The sequence below is a fragment of the Panthera pardus genome, unplaced genomic scaffold (genome assembly GCF_024362965.1).
Source record: "Panthera pardus isolate Hobbes unplaced genomic scaffold, ASM2436296v1 HiC_scaffold_18, whole genome shotgun sequence".
Taxonomy (NCBI): Eukaryota; Metazoa; Chordata; class Mammalia; order Carnivora; family Felidae; genus Panthera; species Panthera pardus.
In genome coordinates, this window is record NW_026526743.1 from 4,002,141 (window position 1) to 4,024,097 (window position 21,957).

General features: G+C 56.0%; 2 protein-coding genes and 1 long non-coding RNA gene across 3 annotated transcripts; 1 reads left to right on the forward strand and 2 right to left on the reverse strand.

Moving 5' to 3' along the window:
- Positions 1-1,189: 1,189 nt before the first annotated feature.
- On the reverse strand, positions 1,190-5,111 carry PIH1D1 (PIH1 domain containing 1). The gene is made up of 9 exons (XM_019425682.2): positions 5,022-5,111; positions 4,607-4,673; positions 4,082-4,261; positions 2,907-2,968; positions 2,737-2,818; positions 2,165-2,294; positions 1,844-1,919; positions 1,414-1,557; positions 1,190-1,311 (listed from the first exon to the last, which is right to left on the reverse strand). Exons 1-9 carry the CDS (start codon positions 5,109-5,111, stop codon positions 1,270-1,272), a joined length of 873 nt encoding a protein of 290 aa, XP_019281227.2. The 3' UTR covers positions 1,190-1,269.
- Positions 5,112-6,033: 922 nt separating this feature from the next.
- Positions 6,034-21,229, forward strand: ALDH16A1 (aldehyde dehydrogenase 16 family member A1). Its single transcript, XM_019425679.2, has 17 exons — positions 6,034-6,141; positions 11,315-11,417; positions 11,959-12,085; positions 12,793-12,971; positions 13,058-13,135; positions 13,839-14,020; positions 14,103-14,255; positions 14,733-14,918; positions 15,255-15,350; positions 15,542-15,678; positions 15,978-16,083; positions 16,175-16,305; positions 16,604-16,771; positions 17,051-17,252; positions 19,786-19,971; positions 20,252-20,374; positions 20,946-21,229. Exons 1-17 carry the CDS (start codon positions 6,052-6,054, stop codon positions 21,105-21,107), a joined length of 2,409 nt encoding a protein of 802 aa, XP_019281224.2. The 5' UTR covers positions 6,034-6,051; the 3' UTR covers positions 21,108-21,229.
- LOC128778000 (uncharacterized) lies at positions 13,081-16,176 on the reverse strand. The gene is made up of 3 exons (XR_008423292.1): positions 15,927-16,176; positions 13,695-15,826; positions 13,081-13,616 (listed from the first exon to the last, which is right to left on the reverse strand). It is a non-coding gene; the product is annotated as an uncharacterized LOC128778000 (long non-coding RNA).
- Positions 21,230-21,957: the final 728 nt, after the last annotated feature.

The window sequence follows — 21,957 nt, forward strand, 5'->3', positions numbered from 1 at the left end:
CACAGAATCGGAAACAGGCTCCAGGCTCCGAGCCATCAGCCCAGAGCCTGACGCGGGGCTCGAACTCACAGACCGCGAGATCGTGACCTGGCTGAAGTCGGACGCTTAACCGACTGCGCCACCCAGGCGCCCCTGAACTCCTTTTTTGAGTTCCCGCTCATTGTAAAGCGTTACCGCACCACAGGGGCGGAGCTACGACCAGGTAACACTGGTTCCAGACACCGCCACTGCCACAGGAGGATTCTAACTCAGCCAGGGGAGACCAGAGACAGCTCGAAGTTGGAAAAGCTTCCCAGAGAAAGTTCACTGAAAGGGACGACTTTGGGAGTGTCCGCGCTACGGGAAACGGTGCTTGCCGAGTTGGAAGGTGGGACACAGTTTTGTGTGATTGTGACATGAAGCACTGTTCCAGGACGAGACGCAGGGGAGGCTGGAGATGATGGCATGCGTCGGATCACCGATGGACTTGGGCAAGGCCCCCTGGGAGGGCAAGACAATTAGACATTCCCTGGGTTTGGGCGCCTGGGTGGCTCAGCTGGTTGAGCATCTGACTTCAGCTCAGGTCACGATCTCACAATTCGTGAATTCGAGCCCCGCGACGGGCTCTGTGCTGACAGCTCGGAGCCTGGAGCCTGCTTGGGATTCTGTGTCTCCCTCTCTCTCTGTCCCTCCCCCACTCACACCGTCTCTTTCTCTCTCTCCCTCAAAAATAATAAACATCAAACAATTTTTAATTTAAAATTTAAAAAAATTCTGGTTTTATTGACGAGGCACACTAAGCGGGGGGGGGGGGGGGGGGGGGCGGGTACAGCAGAAACTAAAGAGGAGCTGCAGAACACAGGTGTGCTCAGGACACCATTCACTGTGCTGGGACTGAGTGACAGGAAGGACAGGGAGGAAATGAAGCATAAAGGGGACCACACCACACATGGCCTGGAGTGCTGCGCTGCAGGGGGCTCTGGGACCTTCTCCTGGGACCCTGGGGAGCCGAGGACCCCTGAAGTGGAGAGGGGAGGGTCGGCTCTGGGACCGTGTGCAACACGACGGGAGAGACTGGCGGCCAGGGAGGGGCTCTGGTGGGGAGAGGCTGAGGCCTCAGCGGGGACAGTGACTTCTCTGTGACTCCAGGACACGGTCCAATGTCCCTTTTCCCTCCCGCTCCCCGTGCATTCCTAGCCAGACACAGAACAAAGGCAAACATCTTTTATTTCCATTTTAGAGAAGCCACGAGCCTCTTCTCTCCACTTAGAAGCACAGAAGGAAAGCAGGTCAAGAAGACACCGACAGGAGGGGCATGGCCACCATCAATTGCTGAGGAGAGACAGGAAACAGATTAAGGATTCAGGACCAGGAGCCCAGGCCTCCCCAGCGTCCCCGCTCCCCCTGCACACCTCCCTCTACCTCCCCAGGTACCTTTCTCTTCCTATGGAAGGCTGCTTTGCTCTCCTCAGAGTTGATCCGCAGGGGGATATAGGCATCCAGGTGGTACAGCTGCTGGGGGCCCCCCAACACTACCCGGTTCTCCCCAATCTCCAGCGACAGCCCCAGAGCGCCATCCTGGGAATATTAATGGAGTGAGCCCACCCTTCCGTTCCCAGCAATAGGCCAATAATAATATGGACCAGGAACAAAAGTCTTGTGTGGTGGTGTTGTTGTTTTAATGTCTATTTATTTTTGAGACAGAGACAGCACGCGAGCAGGGTAAGGGCAGAGAAAGGAGGAGACACAGAATCCAAAGCAGGCTCCAGGCTCAGCGCTGTCTGCATATGCCCAGCTCACTCTCCCTCGGAGACCCCAACCCTTCCAGACCTCATTCTCCCACTCTGGCCAGAGGTACACTCACCAGTTTGGGGAGGTCAATTTCAGCCAAGAGGAGGTCAGGGGCTTCCAGCCAAAGGTTCAGGTGAGGCTTCTCAGGGCTGCGAAAGACCAAGACCCAAAACTGAGGAGAGCCCACTAGGTCTCTGCCAAAGCTATTCTTTCCCTTTCTCCCTCCTACAAACCCTGCTGCCTCGGGGAGCCTTCTCAGTGGCCATCCTGCTTCCCCCCTCTCTGGGTTCCCAGGGCCCCAGGACACCGCCTCCTATGGGGAGGCAGGATTGAGGGAGGGATCCCCAAAATTACTGGAGAGACATGAGAGAGACAGAACCCAGCGAAGGCCCACCCTTCCTCAGGTCTCGGGGAGTCGGGAGTGTATAGGTTTCCCAGCTCCTGGATCTGAGGACGCTGTTGGGAGCGGATATTTTGCTGGGAGATGGAGCCCAGGAAAGGTCGGTTCTTCAACATGCGCCACTCTGTGAGTAGGAAGCTCAGGGTCAAAGGTGGCTCAAGCGCGGGTTCCCTTGGCTTTCCTAGCGGTCCCCACGCGGCAAGAGCCTCAGGGGAAAGTCTCCGCCCCTCCCAGGATGCCAGGGATCTGGCCACACCCCCGAGCTTGGCTTCAGGAAATCGGCCCACTTTAGCCCCGCCCTTCTAGGGGATATGGGGGGGCGGGATCTGTCTCCAGAGGTGCTCCTGGCTCCGCCCCCTGGCTAGCCAGACCCCGCCCCTTATCTGGCTCCTGGGCCAGTCCCATCTCCACCCCACCCCCACCTTGGGAAGCCTCACCTTCTCCCTGTAACCCGCAGCCCGGGGACCAAAACAATCCCTGCCCACACCAGCACCACCTTTTCCAAGGGCTGTCCCCGAGCTGCTCTGGCTCCCCGAGTCCCCGCTAGTGCAGGCCACGCCCTTCACCTGGATTCAGCTGAAGACTGTATTTGTCCTCAAGGCCCTCCCTGGCGATGGTGACCACGAGCTCCCGCAAGAAATCGCTGTTCTAGAAGTGAGAGAGGGAGATTTGCCGGAGGGCTCGGGATGGAGGGAGAGGCCCCAGCCCAGGCCTCACCCGCAGCCCCGCCCCCAACCTGCATCCTGCGGTAGAAGTCGCTGTTCACCGCTACGTCGTAGGCGGTACAACCCTGGCCTTCTGTGGGGAGAGAAAGGGGGTGAGACCCCCAGCCCTCGGTAGGAATCCCACCGCCCAGATACCGACGAGGCAAAAACGATAAAGGACAGCGGCCACACGAACCAGAAAGACCCGGCGACAGTTAGAAAGTGAGGGCTCTTGCCAGTCATACCAGCCTCCTCTCTACTGCTCTGGTCCTTTCCCACCACATCCCAGCAATGACCCTGCCCCTTCCCTGCTCACAGCCCTCCCATGGCTCCCCAGCGCCCCAGACGAAGGTTTGTGTCCTTCAGTCTGGCGCTGGAGGCCCTGTGTGGTCAGCTCCTCCCACCTGAAGAGAAGCTCACTTCTCTGTTGGGGACCTCGTCCCTTTAAACTTCTTCCAGTCTCTTCCAATTACTGACCGATCCAATTCAACCATTCTCTCCAGCCTCTGGACTCCTCGGTCCCCTCTGCCTAGAACCCTCTTCTGTGTCTTGGCCTGACACATTCCTTCGGTTCCTTTGCATCTTATATCTGCCACCTCCTCCAGGAAGCCTTCCTTGACTCCTCAGTTCGGGTAAAGAGCCCACCCCCCTCCAACTCCAGAGCAGCAAAGATCATACCATAATGAAATCGCATCTGTCTTCTCTGCCCTCACCTAAGACTAGGAGTCTCTCAAGGGCAAGTTCTGGGTTTGATCAGTCCCTACTCCCCAGGGCACTGCCCAAAGCTTGGTCCCAGGAGGCTTCAGGGGACATACGTTAATTGAAAAAGCAAGCATACAGACACAGAAACTCAACAGAGACATGTGAGACAAGGCAGAGAGACAGAGACAGGGGAGAAGAGTGAAGAAGGAAACAGGAACAAGACTGAGAGCTGGTCTGGCCAGCTAATGAGGACACCCGCCCAGCTCTCCCTCACTGTGGGGAGGGGCAGGGAGAAGTGCCAGCCTGGCCAGGTGGGCAGAACGAGGACAGAACTACCCCGTGTAGCAGGCACTGGAGGCCCAGGAGGTTAGGTTTATGTCACAAGGAAAAGGGGGCCAGATTTCTAGGGGGAAAGGGGGGAGGGGGATCTTGGGCCCTGGATCTTGGATCCTAGGGAAGAAAGGACCCAGGGAGCTAGCTTCCTGGGTCCCCCAAGGGCACTGACTTGCGTCCAGTTCTGCATGAGGCTCTCCCAGGCTCATGGGGATGCGAAACCCGGCTTGGTCTTCCTCCAGCATTTGAAGCAGCTCGTCCTCGGTCACATCAGCCGGAGGAGGGATGGAAGGAGAGTGACAGATGTTGATGAAAACCTTCCCTTCGGAGGAGTTGGTCTTTATGCAGAAACCTGGTGGAAATGGGTTTGTCCTGATGTCTGCCTCTGTGTGCGTCTCTGTCCTTCCCTTGATCTGCCCCTGCCTTGGGTCTCAGTCCTCTGCTTTCTGGGCCTGCTCCCCTCCCCATTCCTGGGATCTCTGACTCTCCTTCTATCTTTGAGTCTGTCCCCCAGTCACTCCTGTCCTCCTCCTTCTCTCTTTAGCTCTTGGTCCCTCCCCCTCTCCCTGCCAAAGACCTCTATACTCCATTATTCTGCCTCTCTCCTGCCTCCTCTGTCTGTGTCCCCTACCCCCAGTCTCTGTCCACCTCTCTCTGAGACTCAATCCCTCTCTCTCTGGCTTTCTGCCTTTCTTACCAGGTTGAGGTTGGATCTGTGTGGATTCTGGTCTGCTTGTCTGGGCTTGCTGGAGCTCCTTGGAGGCCTGTGTGAAGGAAAACACCCTCCAGTCACGGTGTCTATGCTATCAGACCCTCATTTGTTCTTCAAAGGTTTATGGAGAAATTTTGTGCATGTGAGATATGAGCAGAATAAGACATACTATGTCCCTCTCCTCCTTTGAGGACCCCTATGAACAATCCCAACCCCATCTGCATTTCTTCCAGATCCTAGCAAACTTGGAGCTAACCAACTACAATCCCACGTAGTGCCTTCTGGGAATGTAGTCCCATCTCAGAGCACCCGCGGGCGTACACACATATACACAACACACACACACACACATCCCCAGAATACCCAGGGACCCAGGACCCGGAGGCCGGTCAGTCCGCACCTGCCGCAGTAGCTCCTCGAAACGCATGGTCTCAGCGCCCATCTTCTCTGCCTCGCTTAGCTCGGGCACCAGCAGCTTCGAGTCCGCCATGGCCCTGGGGAAAAGACCTAGGCGTCCTCAGTAACTCCGACGTGAGCGGGAACCTTCACCAGGATGCGAATTGTGGAGCCTGCTGCCAGACCCACAGCCGGCTCCTGGTGCCCACTATTCCGTATGAAAGTCTAAGAATCTGTCCTGAAACTGTAATTCCACTCAGACCAGATACGGCTGTCAAATCTGTTAGGAGCCAGTATTTCCAGAAGCTCTCTACGTCCTACGTGCTATGTAAATGACAGCCACGCTTCTAGTCACTGTGTAACCAAGGATTTCTGCCGACCAAGCTTCCGTCTGCCTCAAAAGCTCATTCACCAATCCTGCAACCTCATTACGTTCCGACCAATCATAATCTAAGGATTGAGCCCCGCCTCTCACCTCAACCAATCAAAACTAAATCCTGAACCTAGTCTCTAAATGCCACACTTCCTGTGCCGATTAAAGCCGTATTTCTCCTTCCCAACAACATCTAGCCAAACTACGGGGCAGTCCAGACTGGCACACTTTCAAAACCTTCATTTCAGTGTCCATCCTAAAAAATTCCCTTCTGATCTATGAACTATCGCTTCGTCCCAGAGCTAGACTCGATTCTCTAGTAAATACACTTCGGACTAAATATACTTCCTGCCCTCAGTATAAAAAGGGTGGCGGGAAGAACCACACGGTCATTCTTCTAAATCTGGAGCACCCCTAACTACCGGCCAGGCGCCCACATCTCGGTTCCCCGCCGCCCCCACTTTGAGGACTGCGCATGCTCCAAACTACACGTCCCAGCTTGGGAGGGCATGGGCGGGGCCACCGGGTCTAAGGTGGGGTTACGCTCTATCTCCCGTAGCCCCGCCCTTTGGGCTGGAGGGGGCGGTGTCGCCCTTCGACCTCAAGGTTCCTCTGGGCAGAGCGCCCCGCACTCCTTCGTGGAAAGCGGTCCGGGCGAGTGATGGCTGCGACGCACGCACAGCGCAGCACCCGAGAGATCTTCACCACGCTGGAGTACGGACCCGTGCCTGAGAGCCACGCATGCGCATTGGTGAGGGCCTGCCGTTCAGCGCTGCCCATTCCCGCCCCCTCCCCCCGAACCAGGCATCCAGGTCCAGTTTAGCGCGCGGACTCCCGTGATCCACTGCGGCAGCTCAGCAGCTCCGCCCTTCTCGGTTCCCGTGATTCTCGCCACCCCTTGGGACCCACCCTAGAAGGGCATTCCCTTAAGCCTTTGCGGTTGCTTCTTCTTAACCCTGGATCCTCTTCTGTTGTTTGGTGGTAGCTCTCCTGCTCCCTGGTACCTTTTTTTTTTTTTTTTTAACATTTATTTATTTTTGAGACAGAGAGAGACAGAGCATGAACAGGGGAGGGGCAGAGACAGGGAGACACAGAATCGGAAACAGGCTCCAGGCTCTGAGCTGTCAGCACAGAGCCCGACGCGGGGCTCGAACTCACGGAGCGCGAGATCGTGACCTCAGCCGAAGTCGGCCGCTTAACCGACTGAGCCACCCAGGCGCCCCTCCCTGGTACCTACTTGGGATGGCGTTTCCCCGATTGCTTCGAGGCCTCGGATTCCCCGGAGGCTCCCGTGGTTCTTCCAGCCCCCTCAGAACTTCCCGGGATCCCCCGGGACTCGAAATTCCTGTGGGGCTCCCTTGATCTTCCAAGGACCCTCAGAAGCCCCATAGACTTCCCCAGAACATCCTGTAGCTCCCATGATCCTGAGTCCCCCCACCCCCCCACCCCGCCTTCCCATGGAGCCCCGGGATTCCTCAAGGCCCCCACCAATACTTGAGGGTCTCCTAGGATCTTGTGAACTTAGAACTCCAGAATACATCAGAACTAAACTGTAATTAACCTACACCCCCCAGAATATCCCCATGGGGCTCCCATGACCCCCTCACCCATCTCAGAATACCCCCCGTGGGGCTCCCGTGATTCTTCAGGGCCTCTTCAAATCCTCATGAGACTTCTGTGATCCCTCAGGGTCCCCCAGAACCTCTTGTGGTTCTTAGGGAGAAGTAGGGTGGCTCGACTATCCTGTAATTACCTAGCCCCCTCAGAATTCCCTCATTGGGGCTCTCGTGATTGTACAGGGTCTTCTAGCGCCCAGGAATGAGAAGCTTGGGCTTCTCTTCAAGGAGAGAAGAGGAGTCTAGAACCGTGGTCCAAGTGGAAGAAGATGAGGTCAGAGCCAGGAGCCCGCTGTGAAAATGGATAAGGTGGATAGGAGGGGATGAGGCAGGGGAACCGTTTGAGGAGTTGAGAGGGCAAGGGCAATGCCTGGGGTCCAGCTGTGTCTCCATCCCTCCACCACCACCACCGGGGAGGAACCCAGGAGGACTAGAGTTGCAAGGAAAGACCCTGAGCGTGATTATCGCATGGTGAAAGTGTGAGGGACCCAGGGACAGCCTCGAGTTATGTGCAGGAGTCTGATGTTACTTGGGCCTGAGCCTTTCAGGACTGGAGACGGGGACCTGGGAGTCACCACCGTAAGACCATTGGACGGTGGGAGTGATGATCTGGGACAGAGCACACAGAATTCCCACACTTGAAGGTGGGCTTGAGATGGAATATACTGAAATAGCAATAATGTAGAAATAGCTTATATTTACTGGGTGCTTTCTATGTGCCAGCCTCTGTGCTCAGTGTGATCTCCTTTAATCCTCAGAACAGCTGTGGGAGGGGATGATTGTCATCCCTTTAGTGATAGCACACGGGGCCTTCAGGGGGTAAGTAATTTGCCCACGGCCAACACGGTTTAAAATAGGTAAAGCTGAGATTTGAACCCGAGCCCTCGGATTCACGGTTCCCCCACCGCCTCCCAAGCAGAGGTCTCAACCTTACAACATGTGGGCCCGATTCATCCAACAAATTGTTTTCTTTGGCCCGAACTTTATTTTTGAAAATGTAAATTCGTGGTCAACTAATTCCATGGAAACATCCCAGGATTCCAGCTTCTTTTGAAAATAAAATCCCAAAATTTGGCAATGTTTGGCTCACATTCCCTGACAAAAATCATCTGGATCCAATAGTGACTGTCTTTTCTAGGCAAGTTGTGAGTTCCCAGTCTCCACCACGCCCTCTTCTCACACTAGCGTGACCTGCCAGGACCCCATAGACATTCTTTTAGGGTTTTGTTTTTCTTTGGGAGGGGGGGATTTGCAAACTTCCAAAGAGAACTTGATACTATGAATGGTTATTTACTTCAGCTTCAGGAATCGTCAACATTTGGGCCAGAGTTGTACTCTTTTGTTTTCTCTTTTTTCTGGAATGATTTAAATCCCAGATGTCATGTTATCTTCCCATAAATATTTGAATCCTCTTTTCTAACTGATAAGAACTCGCTTGATAACATAACCCACCTGGCCATTTTTCACACTTCACACTAGCAGCCAATTCTTTAATTGTTTGAATTTTTTTTTTTTTAATGTTTATTTATTTTTGAGACAGAGAGGCTCCACGCTCAACGTGGGGCTGGAACTCACAACCCTGAGACCAGGAGAGTCCCACATTCTACTGAGTGAGCCAGCCAGGCGTGCCCCTAGGGGTCATTCTTTAATATCATCCAATGTCAGGGTGCCTGGGGGGCTCAGTCTGTTAAGCGTCTGACTCTTGATTTTGGCTCAGGTCGTGATCTCACCGTTCGTGTTCCAGCCCCATACGAAGAGCCAGTTGGCAGGGGAAGAGAAAGATTAGGAGAATGTGGCACTTGGGATGCTAAGAGAAGAGAGAGAACATCTGTGGAAGGAAAAAATGGGAAGCGTGTCTCGGATTTAGCGAGGATTTTGGGGGGGACAGGAGCAGGGAGAGAAATCTGAAGCAGACGTGGAGGGAGAGATTAAGAGCAAGTCTTACGCAGTGCTGCTCTCAGCGTGTCACGTGCATTGATCCATTTCATCCTCGACACAACCCTGTGAAGTAGGGAGGGGCTGGGATTATCCCCATCTTTCAGATGACCTTGCGGGGACCAGAGTGTGGTAACACCCTGGCTAAGGTTGCACCGCTCAGTCCCAGAACCGGGTTTCGAATCCATACGCTGCCGCCCCGTTGGCGATGCCTACGTGCCGCGCCTGGGGCTCAGCCCGAGAAGCTGCACCTGTGGGGCCTGTGTCTTCAGTGGGGGTCCACACTGCTCCTCTAAGTGACGGCCGCCGAGGGGGGAGGGAATGCCATCACACGGTTGGGTGCAGGGACTACCCGGCTTAGAAACCCCACCTTCCAAAAAGAACCCGATGGTGCCTAATACAGTGTCATGGGCGTTGCTTCCAGAGTCTTGCACGCCCCAAGGTATATGCCCCATCACAGGAATGCAGAGGACTCTGGGCACCCGGGGGGCTCGGTGGGTTGAGCGTCCGACTTCAGTTCAGGTCACGATCTCCCGGTTAGTGAGTTCGAGCCCCACCTCAGGCTCACTGCTGTCAGTACAGAGCCCGCTTCAGAGTTCAGATCCTCTGTCCCCCTCTCTCTCTGCCCCTCCCCTGCTCATGCTCTCTCTGTCTCTCAAAAATACATAAACATTAAAAAAAAAAAAAAAAAGAATGCAGACAACTCCAGACAGCCTCAGTGCCCTGGCTTCCCATTGGATATTTAGGGTGTGTGTCCCCAGTTGTCCCGTTCAGGTGTAGTGGACCATTCAGGGGTCATTGTTGTCTGGTAATACAGCTGAATTGTCTCAGGTTCCCTGAGTACTAGAAAAGTTCACCTGAGGTCACTTCTGCATGGAGGAGAGCAGATTGTTTTGTTTTGTTTCGCTTCGTTTTGTTTTGTTTTGCTTTTTAATGTTTATTTATTTTTGAGAGAGAGAGACGGGGAGAGAGAGAGGGACACGGAAGCCAAAGCAGGCTCCAGGCTCTGAGTCGTCAGCACGGAGCCTGACGTGGGGCTCAAACCCAGGGACTCAAGATCACGACCTGAGCTGAAATTAGACGCTCAGCCGACTGAGCCACCCAGTCGCCCCAGCAGAATGGGTTTTATGAAGCCGCATGTCAAAGTCAGTAGGACAGCCCTCACATGTGGCTGGTGAGAACGTAAAATGGCACAACCACCATGGCAAACAGTTTGGTGGTTCGTCAAGAGGTTACGCAGAGAGTTGCCATATGACCCAGCCATTCCGCTCTTGGGTACATTCGCCTAAAAGAAGTGAAGGCGGGTGTTCAGACAAAATCAGGTACGGGAAGCTGCCTCAGCGGCACTGTGCACAGTAACCAGAAGGCTGAAACAAACGGAATGTGTCAAGTGATAATGAACTGACACAAAACGTAGCCTCTCCAGACAATGGAATGTCCTACAGCCACGAAAAAGGAATGATTGATACGTGCTACAACTTGGATGAGCTCCAGAAACCCCATGTTGGGGGCGCCTGGGTGGCTCAGTCGGTTAAGCGTCCAACTTCGGCTCAGGTCATGATCTCATAGTTTATCAGTTCGAGCCCTGCATTGGGCTCTGTGCTGACAGCTCAGAGCCTGCTTCAGATCCTCGGGCTTTCTCTCTCTCTGCCCCTCCCCAGCCTGCGCTTTCTCTCTCTCTCTCTCTCTGTCTCTCAAAAATAAGTAAACAGTAAAAAAGAAATTTAAAAAGCAAACCACCATCTTGGGTGAAAGAAGCCAGCCAAAGAGGCCACGTGTTGTGGGGTCCCGATTCACGTGGAATATCCAGAGAAGGCAAATCCGCAGAAACAGGAAGCAGATTAGCAGTTAGAGGCTGCATGAGGAAGAGAGAGCGACTGCCTGATGGGTGCCGAGTTTCGTTTTGGGGGGATGAGAATGTTCTGAAACTAGGTCGTGATGGTTGCACGACATTGTGAACGTACCACGTGCCGCTGAATTGTACGCTTTGAAAGGGTTAACATGGGGGGTTTGATGTTCCATGTTGTTGTTGTTTTTTTTAATCTTTATTTATTTTTGAGAGGTGGGGGTGGGGGAGACAGAACCCAAAGCAGGCTTCTCGTATCAGCGCAGAGCACGACGCGCGGCTCAAAGTCACGAACCGTGAGATCGTGACTCGGGTCGAAGCCGGACCCTCAACCGACTGAGCCCACCCAGGCGCTCCATTTGTTACATGTATCTTATGTTTATGTGCATTTCCCTGCCACACCGGCAAAGAATTGGCAGGTGGGGCAAAGGGGTGCAAGTGTCCCCCTCCCAGAGGACCCTAGGTAGGGACTGAACTCCCCTAGCTGCCTCTCAGACGTTGTTCTAAAGTGTCTTTGCCTCCCCCAGGCCTGGCTGGACACCCAAGACCGGCACTTGGGTCACTATGTAAATGGAAAATGGCTAAAGCCGGAACGCAGGAATTCAGTACCTTGCCGGGATCCTATCACAGGTATGAAGCGTCCCCCAGTTGTTCGGGGAGGGAGAGGCAGGCATCCATATCCCCAGCCGTATCTACCAACAACACCCCATCCTCTTTGCTCAGGGCCCTGAAGGCAGGAAGTAGCCAGTGGGGGGAGAAGCCCAAGATTTCTGGCTCTTCCTGTTAAAGTCATCCAAATAATAGCCCCAAGTGCCTGTGGATGCTTTTTGAAGTCAGTGTCTACCAAGATCCCTTCCTTGATTAATATATTTATATATTTTTAGCGTTTTATTTATTGTCGAGAGAGCGAGCGAGCGTGCGAGCCGGGGAGGGGCAGAGGGAGAGGGGGACAGAGGATCTGAATCGGGCTCTGCACGGACAGCGGCGAGCCCGATGCGGGGCTCCGACCCACAAACCGTGAGATCGTGACCTGAGCTGAAGTCGGATGCTCAACTGGCTGAGCCACCCGGGCGCCCCTACAACCAAAATATTTATAATAGAGTGGGGCTGGGGACCAGCTCTGCTGCCTGGGGGGGGGGCACATCTGGGGTCCCTCCATTCATCTCCCCAGGAGAGAACTTGGCCAGTTGCCCCCAGGCACAGGCTGAGGACGTGGCGGCAGCGGTGGAGGCAGCAAGGACTGCGTGGGAGAACTGGAGCGGACTCCCTGGAGCCTCTCGGGCCCAGTACCTGACCAGGTGATGCGGTTGAGGTGTGGACCTTGGGAGGCGGGGGACAAGATGAGACCAATCACTCCTGTAAAAGTGAATGAGACAGTCGGGGCAGGCACTGCTGGTTCATGAGGGAGGAGGGGGCTGGGGACCAGGACTCCTGTGTCTCACCCATGGGCTCCCAGCCTGCCAGCGCCTCAAGCAACCACTTGAGACTCTGGGAACAAAGACTCTGTTTCCCGATGTCTCGATGTCTCGCGGAATTGATTGCGTAGCTAAGGCTCACATTCCCAGCATGCTTTGAGCCTGTAGCAGCTAAAGCATCCGTCCACCAGGACTAGTAATGACGAAGCTCTGTTTCCCAGAATAGCCTCGGGCCTCATCGAGGCCCCATTTTCCTGGCGGTTCATTGGGGCTGCTGGAGCCTCCCGTTTTCCATCATACTCTTGGAGCAACTAGAGACCAACATTCCATTTTCTAAAATGCAATTGAGATGAAAGGTTGAATTTCCAATTTCTCAGCACCTTTGGGGGTTGCGGGCGGCCGAGATCTGCAAAAGGCACCCTCGGGTTTTGTGTTTCTCGGACTACATTTCCCATAAATCTTTGGTGCTCTTCACCTCTGGTAAATGGTGGCGGCGATCATGGGGATTGTAGTCCAGGTATGTAGGGGGTGTTCCAGGACTCTGACTGAGAGGCAATGGGAAATGACTTTCCCCCTGGCTTTCTCTACAGGCTGGCCAAGATGATCCAGAAGCACCAGCGGCTACTTTGGACCCTGGAGTCCCTGGTGACCGGGAGAGCCGTTCGAGAGGTTCGAGACAGGGATATCCCACTGGCCCAGCAGCTACTCCAATGCCATGCGGTCCAGGCATACACCCAGGAGGAGACGCTGGCAGGCTGGGAGCCCATGGGTGAGACACAGGAGTCCTGGTCCCCAGCCCCTTCCTCCCTCGTGAACCAGCAGTGCCTGCCCCGATTGTCTCATTCACTTTTACAGGAGTGATTGGTCTCATCTTGTCACCCACGTTCTCCTTCCTTGAGATGATGTGGAGGATTTGCCCTGCCCTGGCTGTGGGTAATTGATGGGCCGGGTCTGAGAAGGACGGTGCTGATGGGGCCTGGACCCCTGGGTCTGAGGGAGGAAGGGGCTGGGAGGCCTTGACCCCTGGGTCTGAGGGAGGAGGGGCTGGGGGGCCTTGACTCCTGGGTCTGAGGGAGGAGGGGGCTGGGAATCGTGGGTCTGAGGGAAGAGGGGTGTGGGGACCTTATCCTCTGGGTCAGAGGGAGGAGGGATCTGGGTGCTTTGACCCCTGGGTCTGATGGAGGAGGGGGCTGGGGAGCCTTGACCCCTGGGTCTGATGGAGGAGGGGGCTGGGACTCATGGGTCTAAGGGAAGATGTGTGTGGGGGCCTTGACCCCTGGGTCTGACGGAGTAGGGGGCTGGGGGTCCGGACTCCTGGGTCTGAGGGAGGAGGGGGCTGGGACTCATGGGTCTGAGGGAAGAGGGGTGTGGGGGCCTTGACCCCTGGGTCTGAGGGAGGAGGGGGCTGGGGGGCCTTGACCCCTGGGTCTGAGGGAGGAAGGGGCTGGGAGGCCTTGACCCCTGGGTCTGAGGGAGGAGGGGGCTGGGGGACCTTGACCCCTGGGTCTGAGGGAGGAGGGGCTGGGGGGCCTTGACTCCTGGGTCTGAGGGAGGAGGGGGCTGGGACTCCTGGGTCTGAGGGAGGAGGGGCCGGGAGCCCAGACTCCAGGATCTCTGCGCTGCCCACCTTTCCCAGGGTGCACTGTGGTGGTGCTGGTGCCCCCAGGCTCTCCAACACCCCTCCTCCTGGCCCAGCTGGCAGGGGAGCTAGGCTCCTTCCCAGGAATCCTCAACATGATCAACGGCCCTGCCTCCCTGGGCCCCATCCTGGCCTCCCAGCCTGCAGTCCAGAAGGTGACCTTCTGTGGAGCCGTCGAGGTATCTTCGGGGTCGGGAGGGGGACGGGACGTGGCGGGGAGGACCAAATGCCCCTCAGCTGAATCCCGCGGGGGCCCTGCAGGAAGGACGTGTCCTTCGGCGGACGCTGGCGGGTCAGGGTGCTGAGCTGGGCCTGGCACTGGGGGCCGAGTCGCTGCTGGTCCTGACGGAGGCAGCGGACGTGGACTCGGCCGTGGAGGGCGTCGTGGATGCAGCCTGGTCCGACCGCAGCGCGGTGAGGCCCGTGCACTCGTGTGCCCCCAAGTCCTGGGGATCGTGCGTGTCCGTCTCCAGACCCCAGGGCCTCATGTCTCCACTGATTATAATCTTCAGTTCCTTGTGCCTCAGATTCTGTCTCCGCACCGTGGCACGTGTGGGGCTCCCGCACCTCGGATTTCTGCCTTTCCACATCCCGGCTCTCCAGTGTGTGCAGGGGGCTCGCGTCTCTCGTTCTTTAAGATTCTCTTCACTTTTCTAAGTATCCGTGTCCCTACTTTTCCAATCTCTGTCTTCACTCTGAATCACCAACTTCTGTAACTTCACTTCCTGCCCGGGTTTGGGGCCTCAGTGAGTCTCTAGGGTCCCCAGCCACCCCCCCTTGACCCTCCTCCGATCTGTGTATGTACATCCCCAAGTCTCCACCCTCTGTGGGGGCCCGTCCCCTCAGCGTGAGCCCCGACCTTGCCTGCCCTGACATCCCTTTTCCTCACAGGGGGGACTCCGGCTCCTCATCCAGGAGTCCGTATGGGACGAGACGATGAGGCGGCTTCGGGAGCGCATGGCGCGGCTTCGGGGCGGTCGAGGGTTGGACGGCGCTGTGGACATGGGGGCTCGAGGGGCTGCCGCACATGACCTGGCCCAGCGCTACGTGCGCGAGGCCCAGAGTCAGGGCGCACAGGTGAGCAAGGCGTACAGACCCCCGGCGCCAGGGGAGGAGGGACCTGGAAACCCAGCTCCTGGGTCTGAGGGAGGAGGGGCTGGGGGCCGAGACTCTGAATCTGAGGGAGGAGGGGGTGGGGACCAAGACTCTGGGTCTGAGGGAAGAGGGGCTAGAGGCCTAGTCTCCCAGGTCTGAGGGAGGAGGGGCTGGGGTCCCAGACTCTTGAGTCTGAGGGAGGAGGGGGCTGAGGGTCCTGACTCCTGGGTCTGAGGGAGGAGGGACTGGGGGCCTGTGCTCCCGGGTCTGAGGGAGGAGGAGCTGGGGGTGTACCTTAGATCTTTCCTTTCCCCTCAGGTGTTCCAGGCTGGCGATGTTCCCTCAGTCAGCCCATTCTTCCCCCCAACTTTGGTCTCTGACCTGCCCCCAGCCTCCCCATGTACCCAGGCAGAGGTGAGCCCTTCAGGGCCCCGGAAATCCTTTTCCATCCACCCGTCTGCAGCCACACATGGGCAGCAACACTACACCTGCAGAGGCCCCTGGAGTGACCATTTGGTCCGGGTCTGGGGGCTGCTGAATGGGGGGGGTGTTGGGGGCGGGGGGAGCTGGCCGGGCCACCTGAACTCCGTCGTCGCCCCTTCCAGGTGCCCTGGCCCGTGGTCGTGGCCTCCCCCTTCCGCACGGCTAAGGAGGCACTGGCCGTGGCCAACGGGACGCCCCGAGGAGGCAGTGCCAGTGTGTGGAGCGAGAGACCAGGGCAGGCCTTGGAGCTGGGCTATGGGTCAGTCGGCGCCTGCTGGGGCCCAAAGGCAGTCTGTTGGGCGGGGGGAGGGGGAGGCTCAAGCTTCTGCTCTTTCTCTCAGTCCTGAGGTCTCCATTCCACTCTCTGGGGGTCTCTGGGTCTCTCCCCACCCTGCCCCTCCTTGGGCCTGGGGGGCCCGCGCCCAGGCCCAAGGCCACGTCTTGCAGGTGAGAGGGTTCTGGGGGCCAGCAGACAGGGCGGGCGGTCTGCAGTAGAGGTTAGAGCACTTACCCCCTGCAACCTTCTGTTCTTGCTGATGTCCTCCTCTCCCCGCACAGGCTCCGGGTGGGCACGGTCTGGATCAACGCCCACGGCCTTAGACACCCCGAAGTGCCCACAGGTGGCTGCAAGGAGAGTGGGTCTTCCTGGCACGGGGGCCCAGACGTGAGTTCCCTCCTCCTGCCCCCCCAGCAGCACCCCCTGCAACCACCCAGTGCCCACCTTGCGTCCTTTTGACACTCTGCCCCTCTCACAGGGTCTGTATGAGTATCTGCGGCCCTCCGGGACCCCTGCCCGGCTGCCTTCCCTTTCTGAGAATCTGAACTATGACACCTTTGGCCTTGCTGTCCCCCTGACCCTACCATCTGGGCCTGAAATAGGACCCAGGTGAGCTGCAACTCCCAGAATCTCTGGGGGTACGGCAGGCGGGGAGAAGGGAAGTTGTAGCAGGCTGCCCAGGGCCCGGAGGAGGGGTTCATTAGAGCCATCTTGAGGGGGGTCCCCGAGTCCTGCCCAGAATTGCATTCTCAGTCTGTGGCTTCACACCCACCCCCCTCACCCCTGCCCGAAGGGAGTCTCAGTTCTGCTAAATGAAGGAGTGCCCTCCCAGAGGCTCAGTGGGTGGAGCCTGGGGTCCGAGTAGAGCTGGCCCCAGGACCCACCCCCACACCTCACCCTGCTCCAGCCCAGCGGCCCCCTATGGGCTCTTCATCGGGGGCCGTTTCCAAGCTCCCGGGGCCCGGAGCTCCAGATGCATCCAGGATTCGAAAGGCAATCTCCAGGCCTACGTGGCTGAGGGCGGAGCCAAGGATATCCGAGGTGCTGTGGAGGCCGCTCACCAGGCTGCCCCTGGGTAAGGGGAACCCCGTGGGAAAACCCAGAGGTCGTGGGGCATTTCAGAGGGTAGCCTGAGACCCCCCCCCCCCCCCCCACCTCCAAGGGCTGATGGGATCTGGGGTCTGGGTCCTGAGGGCTGAGCTCCCAAAGCTGACAGGATATGGGTCACACCCCTCCCCATGCAGATGGGCCGTGGGGCCTGGAGCCCCGCAGTAGGGGCTGTGGACAGAGCTGGGGCACCTGGAAAGAACCGGGAGCGGGAAGCCGCCCCGTAACGTGCACTGCCCTCCCCCAGCTGGGTGACCCGGCCACCAGGAGCCCGGGCATCCCTGCTGTGGGCCCTGGCATCTGCACTGGAGCGCCGGGAGCCTGCCCTCGCCTCGGCGCTGGAGAGGCACGGAGTGGAGCTCAAGACCGCCAAGGTGGAGGTGGAGCTTAGCGTGAGGCGGCTGCGGGCGTGGGGGGCCCGCGCCCAGGCCCAAGGCCACGTCTTGCAGGTGAGAGGGTTCTGGGGGCCAGCAGACAGGGCGGGCGGTCTGCAGTAGAGGTTAGAGCAAGGACTTTGGAGTGAGCCCAGCCACACGGCATCCCAGCTGCACACGATCACCAGCAAGTGGCCTCCCCTCTGCGCACCTCGATTTCCTCATCTGTGTAATGGGCGTATGGTCTGCGTCACAGTGTAGCACCTCAGATTGTCGTTAGTAACCCATTTCCGGACCGTAAAATCAGTTTAGTGGTTGTAGTATGATTTTTTTCCTACTCTTTTTTTGTTTTAATGTTTATTTGTGTTTGAGAGAGAGGGAGTGCACACGAGCAAGGTAGGGGCGGAGAGAGAGAGAGAGAGAGAGAGGGAGACAGAGGATCCAGAGCTGGTTCTGCGCTGACAGCACAGAGTGGGACGCGGGGCTCGAACCCACAAACTGCGAGACCGTGACCTGAGCCAAAGTCGGACGCTTAACCGACTGAGCCGCCCAGGCGCCCCTCTACTCTTTTCTTTTTTTCTTTTCTTTTCTTTTTTCTTTTCTTTTCTTTTCTTTTCTTTTCTTTTCTTTTCTTTTCTTTTCAGAAAGAGAACGCAGGGGAGAGGGGCAGAGAGAGAGAGAGAGAGAGAATCCCAAGCGGGCTTCACGCTCAGCATGGAGCCCGACACAGGGCTCGATCCCCCATCCCTGGGATCATGACCTGAACTGAAATCAAGAGTCAGACGCTCAACTGACTGAGCCACCCAGCTTTTTTTTTTTTTTTTTTTTTTTTTTAAACAGAATAGAACAGGAAATATAGAGTGTCTTACACAGAGTGTTGCTTCGTGTGACTTTGGTTTTGTTTATATACATGACAGGCAACCAAATACAGGGTTGATAGGAAACATACAGTGAGTCTGTGAAGAAAGGTTGAGGAGGGGCGCCTGGGTGGCTCAGTCGGTTAGGCGTCCAACTCTCAGATCATCTCAGGTCATGATCTCACGGTCTGTGAGTTCAAGCTCCGCGTCGGGCTGTGTGCTGACGGCTCGGGGCCTGGAGGCTGCTTTGGATTCTGTGTCTCCTTCTCTCTCTGCTCCTCCCCCACTCACGCTCTGTCTCTCTCTCCTTCAAAAATAAATAAAAACATTAATTTTTTTTAATTTAAATAATTAGTTAAATACGTAAAAATAGGGAGCAATCCAAATGTCCCTGGACTGGTTAATAAATAAACTGTGGTAGGTCCCTACAAGGAATCCTACTCAGCATTCAGGAGTGAACATGCTACACGGTGGATGAATCTCAGAATTACTACACTAAGTGAAAGAAGCCAGATTTAAAAAAATAAATAGTACAGACTCTATAATTGCAAATCTAGAAAATTCTAGAAAGCACAAATTATAGGGGTGCCTGGGTGGCTCAGTCAGTTAAGCATCTGACTCTTAGTTTCGGCTCAGGTCATAATCTCGCAGTTTCATGAGTTCAAGCCCCATGTCAGGCTCTACACTGGCAGCATGGAGCCTGCTTGGGATTCTCTCCCTGTCTCTCTGCCCTTCCCCCACTTGCACTCTCTCAATCTCTCAAAATAAATAAATCAGCTTTAAAAAAAATACAAACTATGGTGAGAGGAAGTGGTTGAGGACAGAGAGGGTTCAAATGGAGGCAGGAGGGGGGGCATCTGGGTGGCTCAGCCGGTTGAGCGTCCGACTTCAGCTCAGGTCACAATCTCACGGTCCGTGAGTTCAAGCCCCGAGTCGGGCTCTGGGCTGATGGCTCAGAGCCTGGACCCTGCTTCCGATTCTGTGCCCCGCCCCCTCTCTGCCCCTCCCCCGTTCATGCTCTGTCTCTCTCTGTCTCAAAAATAAATAAAACGTTAAAAAAAATTAAAAATTAAAAAAAAAAAAAACAAATGGAGGCAGGAGGGAAGGATCACAAAGGGGCACAAGGAGGTTTGAAGGGTGAAGTTCATTACCTTGATTATAGTGTCGGTTTTAGGAGTACATATAGATCTCAAAATGTATCAAATTGGGGCACCTGGCTAGCTCAGTCTAGAGCATGCAACTCTTGATCTCAGGGTCATGAGTTCAAGCCCATGTTGGGCATAAAGCTTACTTAAAAAAAAGAAAAAAAATTATCAAATTGTACCCTTTAAAATGCATGCAGATTAGTGAATGTCAATTATATTCAATAAAATTTTGTGGGTTTTTTTTTTAATCATACACACACACACACACACAGAAACAAAACATGGGTCAGATTCCGAGCCCTCTACACGCATTAACTTGTTTCATTCTAGAAACAAATCTACGAGGTAAGCACTATGAGCCTCATTTGAAAGGTGGGAAACTGAGGCCCAGAGAGGTTAAGTAACTCACCCAAGGTCACACAGCTGGTAAGTGGCAGAGCTGGGACTTCAACCCAGCTGCCTGGCCCGAGTCTGCTCTGAACCGTCACCTGGTTAATTATTGTTGGAGTCGTTACAGAGAAGCAAAGATAGGTAGAGGAGGAAAGGGGCAGACGCAGACGATGAGGCTCTTCAACCCAGCCCCTGACCTCCTGCCTGTCCCTGCAGGTGGCAGAGCTGAGAGGCCCTGTGCTCCGACTGCGGGAGCCGCTGGGCGTGCTGGCTATCGTGTGCCCTGATGAGTGGCCCCTGCTTGCCTTTGCGTCCCTGCTGGCCGCCGCCCTGGCCCATGGCAACACCGTGGTCTTGGTGCCCAGCGGGGTCTGCCCCATCCCCGCGTTGGAGGTCTGCCAGGTACGGTTGCCCGCCTTCCTGCCGCTGCTCCCAGCAGCCCCTGGGGCAGCAGAGGGATGGATGGTGTCCCAAGGCCTGCACTAGCCCCACCCCCTTGTAACCACGGCAACCCCAGTCCCCATTGCCCCCGCCCTCCATCCAAGCTTGCACTGCTCATGGACCCCGTGACCATTCTGGCCAGGACCCCATGAGCCCTCCCCGGAAGCTCACTCCTCACCCAACCTATTGCCTTCGGCGTCTCTGACTCCCTTCCCTCCCGACCCCGTCTCCCATCCCCTAGGATATGGCCACCTTGTTGCCAGCGGGCCTGGTGAATGTGGTGACTGGAGACCGGGACCACCTGACCCGCTGCCTGGCCTTGCACCAGGACGTCCAGGCCCTGTGGTATTTCGGATCTGCCCAGGTACCCTTTGTTTTGCCATCTCTCCAGCGTCCTAAACCTCACCAACGGTCTCCTCCTTTTCTGGAAACCTGGCAGTGCCCCCTTAGAATTCCCGTTGCTAAGGAGGAGAAATTCCTTGGCAACCGGGTCCTGAGATCCCGCCCTCCAGAGTCCCTGTTGCTAAGGGAGAGGATCTCCTTAGCATAGCAACAAGGGCCTGAGATCCTGCCCAGCCCAAAGACCCAATCTCATTGGACAACCCGTTGCTAAGGGACCACACCCTGTAACAGACTCAGAAGCCCACAGTCCACCCTCAAGCCTGAAGGTGACAGAGGGGAACTCCTTGTCAATAAGAACCTCAGGCCTCATTCCTTTGAATGTGGGCTGTTAATGGGGAGGAAATTCCCCAGCCGCAAAGGTCAACGTTGTCTCCCTCGCATCTGGAAGGTTTGCCTGCTACAAGCTGAGCATTGTAGCACCAGAGCCTAGGTCAAGCCTTGGGGCCCCTCCGCAGTAATAGTCCTGGTTGCCAAGGAAGCAGCTGCTTGGCAACCAAGCTGGCGGAAGGGCTGATCCCCCTTTTCTGTGTCAGGGCTCCCAGTTTGTGGAGTGGGCCTCAGCAGGAAACCTGAAGCCGGTGTGGGTGAACAGGGGCCACCCTCGGGCCTGGGATCAGGAAGCCCAGGGAGCAGGCCCAGAGCTGGGGCTGCGGGCAGCACGGACCAAGGCCCTGTGGCTGCCCATGGGCGACTGATGCCTGAGTGCCCCCACACTCCGTCTCGGACAGAGGAGAGATGGACCCCGACAGACACCAGAAGCCTGGAGCCTTCTTTTATCATGGCTCCGATGCCCTCCAATAAACTCTGACCAACCTTGGCTGTGCCTCTCAGGGGAGGAAGTGGGGGAGTAGCGACTTCTGTTCTGTTTGAGGCCTTTTGAATTCTAAGACTCAGCAGCTGGGTGGGCTGGCTCCAGTATAAGCCGGTATTTGTGAGACAGATAAAGGGAACTCTGAAGAGCCCCGGGCAGGCCCTCAGAGCCTCATGTTTCCCCCTTGGCCTTCTCCATCGTGTAGCTCTTCCCCTTTGACTTTCTCTGCCTATGCATTGTTTTAGGACCCATAGCTTGCAGACAAACAATAAAACACAGTGGCTCTCTGGAATATAATAAAAACCCTGGTAAGTTACTTTTGCCAATTCCCATGGTGTAAACGCTCCCACCATGTTCCCGATGACTAAACAGCAGGCTAACAGAATTCCTAAATTTTTTAACGTTTCGTTATTTTTGAGAGAGAGACAGAGCATGAGCGGGGGAGGGGCAGAGAGAGAGAGGGAGACACAGAATCCGAAGCGGCTCTGCGCCGACAGCTCAGATGCGGGGCTCGAACCCACGAACCGTGAGATCAAGACCTGAGCCAGAAGTTGGACACTCAACTGACTGAGCCACCCAGGCGTCCCCAGAATTCCTAAATTTTTAACAGTCCGCTCCCATGAGCGAATCTGAGCGGCTCGAGCACATCATGTTTTAGAATTATTTTTTTTCTTTTTTTAAAGGTTTTATTTTTAAGTCATTTCTACCCCCAATGTGGGGCTCGCACTCACAAC

Excerpts from the sequence above, each read along its gene's own strand:
- ALDH16A1 (XM_019425679.2), top strand. The coding sequence starts at position 6,052 with ATGGCTGCGACGCACGCACAGCGCAGCACCCGAGAGATCTTCACCACG. Across the intron at positions 12,972-13,057 it reads GGCAGGCTGGGAGCCCATGG|GAGTGATTGGTCTCATCTTG; the intron begins GTGAGACACAGG and ends TCACTTTTACAG. Across the intron at positions 16,306-16,603 it reads GGGCCTGAAATAGGACCCAG|CCCAGCGGCCCCCTATGGGC; the intron begins GTGAGCTGCAAC and ends ACCCTGCTCCAG.
- PIH1D1 (XM_019425682.2), bottom strand. The coding sequence starts at position 5,111 with ATGGCGGACTCGAAGCTGCTGGTGCCCGAGCTAAGCGAGGCAGAGAAG. Across the intron at positions 4,262-4,606 it reads ACAGATCCAACCTCAACCTG|GTTTCTGCATAAAGACCAAC; the intron begins GTAAGAAAGGCA and ends CATTTCCACCAG. Across the intron at positions 1,920-2,164 it reads TCCCCGAGACCTGAGGAAGG|CCCTGAGAAGCCTCACCTGA; the intron begins GTGGGCCTTCGC and ends GGTCTTTCGCAG.